General features: G+C 50.0%; 1 protein-coding gene across 2 annotated transcripts in view; it reads right to left on the bottom strand.

The window, feature by feature from the left end:
- Cog2 (component of oligomeric golgi complex 2) overlaps positions 1–13,004 on the bottom strand; it is a 32,393-nt gene that overhangs the window by 10,742 nt on the left and 8,647 nt on the right. The window contains exons 2-9 of one of the 2 annotated variants that reach the window (XM_077105091.1): positions 12,644–12,805; positions 11,659–11,724; positions 9,637–9,717; positions 8,076–8,179; positions 5,484–5,619; positions 4,410–4,589; positions 3,209–3,333; positions 285–411 (exon numbers count right to left, since the gene is read on the bottom strand). In XM_077105091.1, the coding sequence (XP_076961206.1) occupies positions 285–411; positions 3,209–3,333; positions 4,410–4,589; positions 5,484–5,619; positions 8,076–8,179; positions 9,637–9,717; positions 11,659–11,724; positions 12,644–12,805 (981 nt within the window). The remainder of the gene's footprint in view (positions 1–284; positions 412–3,208; positions 3,334–4,409; positions 4,590–5,483; positions 5,620–8,075; positions 8,180–9,636; positions 9,718–11,658; positions 11,725–12,643; positions 12,806–13,004) is intronic. The other variant, XM_077105092.1, reaches the window with a different exon arrangement.

Genomic DNA, 13,004 nt, shown 5'->3' with positions numbered 1-13,004 from the left:
TTCCAGGGAGGCACAGGCACAGGAGGCCGTGGCAGCAGTGGGCCACAGCAGAAATGATGTTCATGGCCGTGGACAGGACCTTCTAAAAGATACCATGATTCTTAAAGAAGGAAAGGCAGAGCTTCATAATTTTTTTGAAAAAAAAAATGTGTTTTAAGGTAAATGTCCACTCAGCAACTCAAGTTTTTGTTTTTAAGACCACAGAACCAAAAATGGAGAATAGAACATGCTGCTTGCTCCGAAGTCTCAGGCCAACACCTTCGAGAGCCAGGATTGGAAGTCACCTGGTGAAATGCGTCAGGGTCCCCAGGATTGAAGAGCGAGGGCAGCTTTTCCTCCAGTCCTTGTGCGATTTCTGGCCAGACAGAGTTCACTAAGAAGTCGTACCCGGGAACAGGGGTGGCTCTCTCACTGTAAGAAACAAACAAGATTCAGTCAGGGCCCCACAGCTTCCACCGCCCAAGAGCAACTTCCACCCTGCAGCTTCTTCCAGGAGTCCCTCAGCCCCACACCCACCCCGACCTTCTTCGTAAAGACCACATGTGCCAGTTAGCTGTCCCCAGACTCGAGTTCCTACTTGACTTCTGGACCTCAATACTGCGTTGGCCCAGACGACTCTCCTGGGTCCTGACTCTTATAGCTGGTATCAAGGATGAGGCAGAACCACTGTGCCCACCTGGGAACACTTCCCTCTCCCACAGGCCACCACCATGAGCTTGTTTTGGGAAAGAGTGGTTTCCTACCTTAGGCAAGAAAACTTTGAAGTCAATGGAACACCACAAACCCCAGGGCACTGCAAATTAAACTAATCCAGTGTCCTGAAGATGACCTTTAATTCTAAAAGTCTGTGACACTGTAGGTGAGATCCCAATGGCAAAGCTTGATACAAAAACTCTCAATGGCCCAATGTGCTTGGTGTGCGTGTTTTGCTGTTTTTAGCACTGGATATTAGATTTCTAATTCACAACCCTGGCACTGAGATAAAATAAACACTTCAGAGCCAGTGAGCCTGAGTTCAAATGGTGGGTCGTAGGCAGACCATCTCACTCCTGTGCTGTGGTTAGTCTTTAAAATGGGCACAGTAACAGCTGACTGCACAGGGTCGCTGCAAGGACCAACATATGTAAAGCATCCAGGATAGCATCCAGTACTCAGGAGGCACTGTCAGTCCTGCTGAAGGAAGATCTGAAAGCACCCCTGGCCCTACACACCCACTGCCCACCCCTGACTGCCATGCACTGAGCAAGATGCTCTACCTTAAGATAGTCTTCCTTCAAAATGTGAAGGAATAGATGGTCTCGTTTTGGCAAACCTGGGATTTATAGCTAACTGCCATTCTGAGTCGGGACTCAGTCTTCTGCCAAGTACTAAACAACATCAGAACCTTGTCTTAGCTGTCCTCCTCAGCAGAACGCATCCAGACAGGAGGTCAGCACAGAAACTGCCTCCTGTCCAGGGGCAGCTTCCCTAAGCCCATGCAGTTCACCTAGGTCCTGAAGAAGAACCACTGAGGACAAAGGAGGTGAAGGCAGGTGACTGCTTCCCTCATGGCCAAAGCCACGTGGGGGCGCTACAGACCCTTGAGCAGAACGAGAGACTGCTAGGCAGCTGGTTGTGAGCCACAGATACTATAACACAGTCACAACAAAGCCGACGTCAAGAGACAGGATCTCCTCATTCACATAGTAAACCTCTAAATCCCCCAAAGGAATGTTAAGACCTTGCAGGACTAACAGTGAACACAGGGACTAAGAAGAGCTAGTGTGTCATTGGGGAAGGTAAGTCCTGAACGCTGTAGGTGGTGTCAGTTTCCATGTTCTTGGGGGGAGATGGTGAAACAGAAGAGAATACACAGGGAGAAAGCAGGCATGGGCAGTCTGAGGCCTCGAGTGTGCTGGGGAAGGCCCAGGCCCTAGGGCCTGCACTTGAGATGCACAGGGGCCAAGGGGCCAGGAGGTGCCTGGGACTCCTCAGCTTCTGCATGAATCTGCCACACTGAAGCTGCAGAGACTGCCAACACTGGGTATCTGACACGTGGGGACCAAGGCTAGACTGTTAAGTCTGACAACCAGCTATTCACAACCGAGGCTTCTTCAATTTCATATTGTCTTCTACTGGACGCCTACCCCAAATCCAAGCTCAACACAATACTAACAAGTGGCACAACAAGGCCTCAATGCACTGGTGCAGTGGACACAGGATGGTGCTGGAGAGGCCATGCAGAACATGAGAACTTGACCATAGATACTTTTTTTGTTGTTTTTAAGTAACATAAATTTGAGATGCCTGTCCATGAAAACCCTCAGGGACTTCCCTTCACCACTGAGTTCAGCAGGCTTTGGTGAAGCACTCCTGGACGGCTGAGATCCTCAAGGCACTGTGTGAGGAGTGGTGGGCCCTGATGGTAGGATGGCCTCTTGGAAGAGGGATGTCAGCCCACAGAAGCAAGGGCAAGGTTCCTGGAATCCAGGGTATGACTGATGTTGAACATCAGGACAAAGGAGGGTGTCCTGGAAGATAGGGAGTCTTAGCTGGTGCTTCACGAGCAGTGGGGATTTGGTGGGAAGGGTGGGCACCATAAGCACAGGAGGAGGGCTGGGGAAAGGGTGCAGAACTGTGTGGTGGAGCTCTACATGTGCAGGAGCTGCCAGCCCCGATCATGAGAAGCCTCCTCCACTGGGTCCAGGAGCAGGATCCTCCTCACCCAGCCTTCAGAAAGAAGGTTCAGTCTACAGATCGCAGGACTCCCAAAGGCTGGACCATGGCAACGGCTGGAGGACTGGCAGACTCTGGAAAGTACTGAGAAGTCCTGGAGACCAACTATACAGACAGAGGCTGAAGATGGCCTCCCCATCAGCATGAAATTCATCAGCTGAACTGGTGTTCACACACTAGACCCCGGAATCAGAACTGCAGCAAGTGCAGAGGGGAAAGGGGACAGGCCCTGCTGCAGGGACTCAGCCATGCAGAGGGGAAAGGGGATAGACCCTATTGCAGGGACTCAGCCTATTTCTAGCTTCACGGTGACTTCCTCCTCTGTGAACAAGGCTGAATGTACCTGCCCCAGGGCACGGTGGCACGAGCCACCAAATGAGGACACTCCGGGGACCCTGTTCCTGCAAGCCTGTCCTAGCAGCAGGCCGGGCGCAGCAGTTAGCAGGTGTGAATCTGCAAGCCAAGGCGGGTTGAGGCAGGGCCCTCAGGTTACCTGGAAACAGCGTCACCTGTGACTTCCCGAAGGAGGCGGCAGTGGTGGGGGACAAACTCCAGGAGCTTATCATACATGACCTGAAGGCCATTGGGATGGGACTCAACAGAGTGTTCCACAATCACCTGGGAAAAAAGCATTTAAAAGTGTAAACTACATACTGCATATGAACAATTAAACAAAACACCTCAAAAACACGCCTCCTGGGCCAGAAAACACGCCTGTTTCTAAACAGTAAACCGGTCACACTCAAGATCAGTTCCTAAGGCACAGCTGTGGCTTTAACCATGGTGCAATGTTGGCCAGGTGACGGGGACTGGCCTAAGCCAGGCAAGCCCCACATTTACCTGTTTCCTGGTGAATTTAAAAAGAGCAAAATTTCTTTTAAGAAAAGCATTAAAGCCAGAGCATAGGATCCCCTACAGCGCCTCACTGTCCTGCCCTGGCCTCTTCTGTCCTCCTTCAGCTCAGGGCAGGCTGTGAGCCAGAGGTGGGAGAAAGTGCATGTCACTATTTGAATACTGGCATGAGGCTGGGAGTCAGAATGAAAAACTCTCACCCTCAGGTCACTGAGCATGACCTCTACACATCCTGCACTTGCTGAGCAGAGAACATTCAGTGAGAGGCAAGCTCCACACACTGTGGGTGGCCAGTCCCCTGCATTCCCTCCTATCTCCAACGAGGCCCCAACAGCAGTGGACCCAGGCAGTAGTGCACCCTGCCGTCGTACTATGGGAGTCCCTGCCTTGGGTCTTCCTCTCGCCTTCCTGGCTCAGCACACTCCTCCGTATTTTGGGGGGCCAAGTGTTACCTGCTCCCTGCACACCTGGGGGAGCACCACTGCCTCCCTGTCTCTGACCTCTCCTATACTCCAGTGCTGTCCTCAGCTTACCTGGGGCTTCTACCTGAGACCACTGGCTCAAACGCTGTCCAACCTGACGGGGGCATGACTGACTAATCACACCAGAGCTGAAGTGCATGGTGATATCCCTTCCCAATGAGGATGACCTCTCAGCTGTGGCATCACCAGAATGCCATAGAGCGTGCTGGGGCACACTGATGTGCAGACGGGACTGGCCTCCTCATGGCTGGCCTGCAGTGACAGGGCCCCTCCCAGGAAGACCTCTGGTGCACCAGCCTCCTCCCAGCCCCCAGCAGAGTGGCGGCAGAGAGCACTGCTCTCCATGTGCGCAGGGCACACCTCATCTACGTACGGCTTCACCAGGACCTGGCCGACCAAGGCCTCGGCGTCCCGTGTCTTGTCGATGGTGGCGTAGGTCCGCAGGCAGTGCCGGATGACGTCCACATCGCAGCTCTGCAGCCCTTCCAGCAGGAGGCCCTCCAGAGACTGCTGCAGCACAGCTGTGATGCCTGCGATCCGCTGCGGGCAATGGCAGGACAGCCCCATCAGAACCACTCCTATGTCTCCAGGGCACGTCACTGTGTCTGACCCCAAAGAGGATATGTGACGCTTAAACACCGACATTTTCTGGGGCGTAAGAACAAACTCCCCTTTGCCCTAGTCTCTCTGTGAGTCTATCTCTGGTTCACCAAAGAACGGAGACCTGGCCTGGGGCTGGGGCTCAGTGGCAGAGCGCTTGCCTAGAATGTGTGAGGCACTGGGTTCCATCCTCAGCACCACAAAAAATAAACAAATAAGCTGGGCACGGTGGCGCACATCTATAACCCCAGCAGCTCTGGAGGCTGAGGCAGGAGGATGGCGAGTTCAAAGCCAGCCTCAGCAAAAGCAAGGTGCTAAGCAACTCAGTGAGACCCTGTCCCTAAATAAAATACAAAATGGAGCTGGGGATGTGGTTCAGTGGTCAAATGCCCCAGAGTTTAATCCCTAGTACCAAAAATAAAAATAAACTAATAAAAATAAATAAAATAAAATAAAGGTATTGTGTCCATTTTTAGTTGTAACTAAAAAAATATTTAAAAAAGAAAAAAGAATATAGACCTAACTGCAGAATGAGAAAAGGTTGTTTTTCTCTAAAGCTACAGACTTAAAATCCAATCAAGGTCACCGGAAAAATTACAGCTGTCTTACAACATATATCAAATCACATAAATTCAGAATCATTACTCTTGGAATGTAGGAAATGTGACTGAACTTTACACAAGATCTATAACATATGACACGTAGAAGAAAGGCCCCCAAACCCAAAACCGACAAGAAGTCAAGACTAGTTCCAAACCCGCACAGGCACATCCCCAGACTAACCAACCACCCTGCAGGGGCCAGGCTAGGGGCTGAGAGGCAGTCATGACTCACCGGCCTCACCATGTCCAGCAGAGGCATGCCCTTGCTTTGGACCGCATGGAACTGCAGCTGGTTGAACTCTGTGGCGATCCTCTCCAAGGTCTGTCCAGTCAGCAGGGGGCTGGGGACGATAAGCAGAGCCTGATGCCTGGGAAGGTACAGAAGAGCACCACAGACAGCAGTGTGCCACCGCCCAGCTTGTCAGGTGGCTCCATGGGTATTCTGTCACAAGGTCAAAGCCAGGTTTCCCTGCCATCAGTCTGCTCTCTCTCTAGGCCACAGGACAGTGCATTATAGCTGGTCGCTGGTGGGCAACGAGTCCTACCAGGCCGAGCATGAAGCCGCAGGGATGCACAGCCCATGGAGGTGCACCTTTCCCAAGCTCCCCATTCCCAACCTCCATTCTCTCTCTCCCTCTCCTACCTGTTCCTCTTCTGTTCTCTACCTGCTCATTCTTCCCTCTTCTGAAATACCTCTAATATTTCTAAAATGCCAAAAGCTTATGTAATAGCTTACTTTAAAATTAAGTTATGCACAGCAGAAATAGCAGTCGGGCTATTTGCTCCGAGTCCTAAAGAGAAGACACTTATTGAGTCAGGCCGAATCTATCTGTGATAAATGCACTTCAGTCTCTAAACACACACTGGAGTGTCAACAACAATCAAGAGAAGGAAGCCAGCAAAGGATAAATACAAAGATACTTCCGCTGGACAAGTGGCAAGTGAGCAGAAACACACAGAAGATCCTGTCCAGACAGAGAGGAGGGGACCCCCTGCGGGAACGCTCGCCAATCACTAACATGCCCTGGCTGGGGACACCCTGCGGGAATGCTCACCAGTCACTAACATGCCCTGGCTGCACCTTCTCTATAGCTCAAGGCTTGGTGATGCCTCTGAAGGTGATCCAGAGCTAAAGGAGCTCAGATCTGCTGTATTAGGATGAACACTGCCAGGGAAGGCACAGGAGAGCACCCAGGGACCAGTGGGTGAGGTCTGGCAGCTCTCCTTAGGTACCACTGGTTCCACACTGCAGGTGTAACAAGGGAAGTCTGGCCTCAAGTCAGGGGTCTTACAGTCTAATGAGAAAGCACACAACTTAGTCCATGGCTCCAACTCACAGAGAAGCTCCCTGGAGGCTGTTGGAAGCACAGAGCATCTGAGAGATAAGGGATGACCTCCTGGAGGAAGTAATCCTGAAGTCCAGCCTATAAAAGGTAACTTTTGCAGTGTCTTGTTGGGACATTCACTACAGTCCCAACTGGGCCCAAGTTTAAAGACAGCAGGGGAACGACAGTATCCAAGGCAGGAGAGAGGAGTCAATTTTAAAAAGCAAATCCATAGTGTTTCTGCAGTTAGCACAGTATCTTAAACAACCACCTCTCCACACCTTAAGCATGCTGTGAGCTGGATTTGAAAGACACAAAAAGAAGTCAGGCAGACCACAGGGGCAAAAGTGAAGGAAGCCTTGGAAGACAGACAGCCACATGTAACTTGTGGAACGTACTTCACAGGGTTCACCATCAGGGAACCACAGTAAATCCAAACAGCGGTACAGAAGTGGCCAAGAGGGGCTTAGGAGGTCAAAGATGAGCTGCGACTGGACCAATCTAAAAAACCAAACAGGCAGCTTCGGAGTCAGTGCATTAGAGAAGGTGAATGGCCAGCCAGGAGGCCAAGCCTGAAAGAGGCAGTGGGAAAGGGAGGCAAGAAGCAGACACCTCCAGGTCTGCAAGCGAGGCAGCCGCACCCACTGCAGGACTGCCTAGTGTGCCAGAGAACAGAAGAGGAGGGACAAAGGGAAAGTGAACCCTCAGTGCAGCCTCACTCTACAGGTGGCACTCGGCCTGGCTGGTGTGCAGCACCAAGCTGTGTCCTCCCACTGCACCCAGAAACTTCCTGCAGGGGTCCTGCTGGGGTCTGCAGGACCTATACCACTCATTCCTGAGTCACTCATCTGCCCACTGGCGTGAAACTCAGAGTGGACAGTAAGACAGCGATGGCCTGATGAGGAAAAGGCTGTCTGTATCCAGTGGGGAGTTTCCACTTCAGAATCTACACTTCAGCCACAGTGTACTGTCCTGCTCCTAAACGACACAAGCATGATGACCTGAGACACGTCAATGGCAATGCCTTGGCCTACTGAAAAAGGAGGGCTAAGATGAATGTGGTTTCCCCAGATCAGCAGGACTCTGCTAGTTCACGGGTGAGCAGCTCAGAGGTAAAACCTTCCACAGCAGCACACTGCCCGAGCCCCAGAAAGGCGGGCAGGAACCGCGCCCTGCAGCCTCCAGGCCCATCAACTCTGGCACTCCACTTTTCTTGAGCTACTTTAAAAAATACTAGGCCAGGGCTGGGGTTGTGGCTCAGTGGTAGAGTGCTTGCCTAGTATGTGTGAGGCATTGGGTCCGATTCTCAGCACCACATATAAATAAATAAAATAAAGATCTATTGATAACTTTAAAGATATTAAAAGAAAAAAAATTTTTTAAAAACCCACTAAGCTAGAGACTTGAATTTTCTTATGGAGTTTTCCCCTCAGAGGAAACGAATACTAACTCCAAAAAATCTCCAGCCTGGGTGTGAAGTATTTAGTAAAAATACTTACCTGCTTGCTTCTAGTGCAGATGTCTCTTTAGAACTTTGAGAATTTAGGATTTTTTCAATTTTCTCAACAGATCGAATAACTTGCATCAGCCTCAGCACACACATCTATGAAAGTGAACATCAGGCAAAGAGAAAGTCATCAGCATGCTTCATCGCAACCACCGCGTCTCCCCGCGTAAGAGGAGGCAGAGAGCAGCACCAACACAGGATACTCAGAGCCTCCACGTTTTCACAACTTCCATAGCACACCAAATTCCCCAGAGAGCAAATCTTCACCTTGGCTTTCCAGAACCAGCACGTTTCACTATTCTTAGATTACAGTTAAACAAACACAACACGTCACTGCTTTCCCAAACCTGCATCCTTCTTCCTTTCTACTTTCCTTATCTTAAACAACCTTTCTTTTGGTGCTACATTCATTTTCCTGAGACCACTCTTCAGGTTTTGTTTTGATTCACAATCACCCGGATCCTCTTGAATTACATGAGCCTGCTGTACCCACACACTCAAGGGTCGATTCATTACAGACACCTAGAGATACAGTTATTCCTAAAGGAACGGGTGCTGGGCTGGGTGGCTCAGGGCAAACAGTGCCTAGCATGAGCATCCTAGCATGGTCCATTTTCAGCACCAAATTTTAAACTAACAAAAAAATAGCAGAACCATGGCTACTAAGCATCTGCTGGGAACACGCTGCTCTAGACACTGGGAACAGGAGCTCTCCTAGAGAGGCGCTACGTTCTCAGCTGGAAAAGCTGAGAGGGGCCTTCAGGAGAACCATTTGGATTCGAAGGTCTCCAAATCAGGCTCTGGGCAGAGCATATTCCAGGGTGAGAATTACAAATTCCAAATCCAACTAACTCCGCCAGTATGACTAACGATCACAAAAAAAAAAAATCACAAAGAAAGTTCAAGTTCACCCAGAGCCACTGCACAGCGAGGCAGTACCCAAACCGTGACACAATGGGGAGAACAGCCAGACTGGGCAGGCTTGAAGCATGGTACCCACTCTCCAGAGCAGGAGCCTGCAGGGGCAGCCTGGGGGGACACTGCAAGAGTGCTCCGGCACCTCCAAAAGGCACAGAGGACACTGCTGGGAAGCGGCTAGCTCCCCTGCTCTGAAGGCTTCATGCCCTTGAGCCAGCTTCTTCCTCTGAAAAAAGTGGAATTTTAAAATACAACCACTCAGGCACCTCGGAAACTCTGTCCTCTGTCTTTAGTAGGTAATGTGACTGAAAAGAATGAGATGGCAGTGGGACACGGGGCTGGCTGGTCACATATTTCTTTAAAAATGTTAATGTTCCCACAAATAAAGCACAAGAGCAATATGCAATTTCCTTTTAGAAAGTCTTTACTTTCCTCACCCATTTTACCACAGGACCTTACAGACCAGGAGTGAGAAGGCCTGGGCACTGCCCCTCAGCACGCAGCCGGGCCGCAGATCCCTGAGCTCGAGGAACACCACGCTCCTCCCCACCAAGGCCTCAGACCACAGGCCCCACAGTCCAGCAGCTACAGCTGCACGAGCAGTGGAGGCTCTGGGGTCAGGTGTCAGGGTTTACCTTTTTATTCCTAATGTCCTCTTGTTTTGACATTCGTTCATCCACTGCCCGAATCCCTTCACTGACAGTTGATCTAAGACTCTGAAACAATGAAGAGGGTATACTGAAAAAACTATTTTGTAACATCACAAAATTTACACACTTAATTCATTTCCAGAGGACTCAGTGTCTACAGGCCAGGACTGTGCAGATACTGACAGAATTTCAAAGTAGTAGGCACAACTGTTGTCAGGTTACATGAAGACACGGTCACACTGAAGTAGCTGCCAAAATAAAATAACCCAGGTAGGATGAACACATAGGCAGTCAGGGCAGGGAGGGTAAACCTGGCAGCCCCTGGGCCTCTGGAAGAGGGTGGGGCCCAGGCAGACCCAAGGAGACTGCGGGCGCTGCTGAGCACAGAGGGGCCTCCAAAGACGGGTGGGGACAGACACGTAGGCCTGCCAGGCACACACCCAGGTGCACCACAGACCTCGGGGAGAAGAGCAGAATTCAGAGAGGGGCTGGCTTTGGAGGGCGTGGCCCGGACAGGTCTCTGGACCAGCTCCTATTCGCTCTGACACTGACAGGTTGTGATGAGGATGGCTTCTGGGGAAATTCAGGAGTCAAGAAGCCTGAATGGATGGCCAGTAAAGGGGGAGGTCACAGGTGGAAAAACAGGTCAGGTCGTAAGCTGATGACTCAAGCCAAGCAAGGGATCATCAGGGACAGGACCAAAATGAGGTAACAGAAGCCACATGATAAACTGGACAGATCACAAAAGTTCTACAGCAAAGTAAATCCATTCATTCAACAAACATTAAGAATTTCCCATTGAATGTCAGCTACTAAAACACGAAAACGCAAAGGAGAAGACAGTCTCAGCTCTCAGGGACCTCAGAATCTCAGAGCAGCTTCAAAAAGGAAGCAAAACTCTATGGCCAAATCCTAGGGGAAGTGGTAGCCACATGCGTGGCTGTGGGAAAAGGTGGGGACAGAGTGCTGGCAGGTGACAAGTGACATCAGAAGTCAGGAGGGTGACAGATGAGATGGAGGCTCGGGAAAGGCCCATCCACAGGGCTGGACAGGAGAGTCTAGGGAGCCAAGGAGGGTGTGGAATCTAGCAATAGACAGCTATCTTGACACACTTTTAAAAAATCAAATGAAATGTAAATATTCAAGACACAGATCAGGATTTCTCTCGATGTGAGTTCTCTCTGGCCTCCTCCTGTGGACCTTACTTTGTCTTCCCAGCCCCACACAGAGACTCAAAGTCTCCTCATGTTGTATCTCAGAGCTGACCATGTGCCAGGCACTGTCTTAGGGACAGTACACAGGTGGTCCTGGCTGCACACAACCCAGTGGTCCACGCAGGAAATGACAGTGTAGTGCACTAAGCCTGCGACAGCTCATCTGTGCTGGAGGCCCCAAGTTGGGAACTGACAGACACGGGGAGGTAGCTCGAGGGCAGAGGACAGGGTAGCATGTCCACTGTCCCAAAGGCACAGAAAGCTGATTGAGGGCCTTGTCCATGCTGACCTAAGGGCAAACACTGCCAGAACTGCCCCTTTACTGTTCATGGCTAGAGGTGGGGAGTCCCATTCCCACAGCCGGCCTGGTCTGAGAAACATAAAAACACCATGTCTATTAGGATTACATTAACTTCATATCATCCTCAGTTGCACTGGGCTAAATGGCTTCTGTGAGCTGCTCTAGGAACCTAACCACACATGAAACATCAGTTGGGGAAACACTTGGACAATCATAAATGTTTAAAACACAGTGCACTTGCAAGCTGGTGACTGTTTATTAAGAAGATGTTTTCAAAAAACCTCCTTCTTCCCACATTTTAACGCTAACTCTAAGAATCTGTCACCTTCAAATCAAAGACTTTTTGAGGTTGCATTATTACATGCAAACAAAAAGAACCACTTATTCCTACTTTTTTGAGTGAGTGCTGTAATTTCTGATCATTCAAAAACTGCAACAAAACAAGCACATCATGCTTTACAGTAGTCTGTTTAATGTCATTTGGGGACTTACCAGAACCTCCTCTCGTAACTGTCCCAAAGGCACAGAAAGCTGGTTGAGGGCCTTGTCCATGCCAACCTAAGGGCAAAAGACACCGTAGCACAAACACTTCACAGGCAAGAGTGGTGGTAAGTATCTATCTAATGGTCGAAGCAGTACTAGACTTTTTAAAAAATCGTATTAAAAAATCTGTTTATACATGTGAAATCCACAAAGGTAAGGGAAGTTATCATCAACAAAAGGCTCCCTTGGCACATCTGCCTCTGGATGAAAGTTCTTAATGACTGAAAACTTTTGGAGGTGAACTTATGACATCCAACCAGTTGGCACAAGAGCCTGATGAACAACAGCTTGACTTGAGAAAATCTGAATTAAATAGGACAGGAGTAAAGTCTCCCGGGTTTCTAATCCCACTGAAGGTTTAGCCCGCAGTGTGTTTCCCAAAACCAGTGTGGCTCATTCAGTTTAATGCCTCTCAAAATTTCCATGGAGGTGTTTACTTTCTGTACTACTTTCCATGCATAGATTTAAGAGCAAAATAAAATATGACAAAGAAGACCACAAGGCAAATTTTGGGAGCATTAAAACCCAAGCATTTCTAAACTACTTTTACAAACTAAAGTACTCAGTGAAACCTATTCTCACAGTTTATAAAATCAAGCTTCCTGGAGATCCCTAGTGGCCACTGCCAACTTGGCTCTGGCTAGCACACGTATCTGAAAGCAAACTAAACATTTCCTTGAGGACAAATTAGCTGGTTCCAGCGCACTTTCCTGGGGCCAGCAGCAGCTGCCATTATTCCGCCCTGGTACCTTCACTCTTGGGCCTTGACACCTGCTCAGGACAAGCAGGAGGCAAGTCCTGGATGAGCAGGAACTACAAACAAGAAGGTACACCAAGGAAGTCCAGTTCTACCACTAAAAAGTTTCTGAGCACACTCCGCATGAGAGAAATCACGTGTGCGCACAGTGAATGGCAGGGACCAAGGCTCTGTTACCAGGTTTGTCGAGAGGTTGACGAAGTCGGCGTAGTCCTTGTTGATGAGCTCCACCATGGCTGTTTTAAGCAGCCTGTAATAAAGCTCCAAGTCATCCCTCAGCTCCTCCAGCTGCACCCGCTTCCTACAGTCAGACACAAAGTGGTCCACGTCGAAATCTTCCTGGAAAATAAAACCAGGAGAGGGAAGAATGACTGCGGTGTCCCCAGGTTTCCTATGCAGAGGGTAGAGACAGCATTCCAGCCACTCACAGGCCAGCACTGCGCTGAGGGGAGCACCTGCTGGTCACCTCATGAGGGCGCCCAGAGGGGCCCGACGAGGAACTCCTCTGTGGAGTTCAACTCAACTCTACAGAGGACTG

Source organism: Callospermophilus lateralis, chromosome 13 (genome assembly GCF_048772815.1).
Source record: "Callospermophilus lateralis isolate mCalLat2 chromosome 13, mCalLat2.hap1, whole genome shotgun sequence".
NCBI classification, from domain to species: domain Eukaryota; kingdom Metazoa; phylum Chordata; class Mammalia; order Rodentia; family Sciuridae; genus Callospermophilus; species Callospermophilus lateralis.
This window is presented reverse-complemented; position numbering and strand designations above follow the sequence as displayed.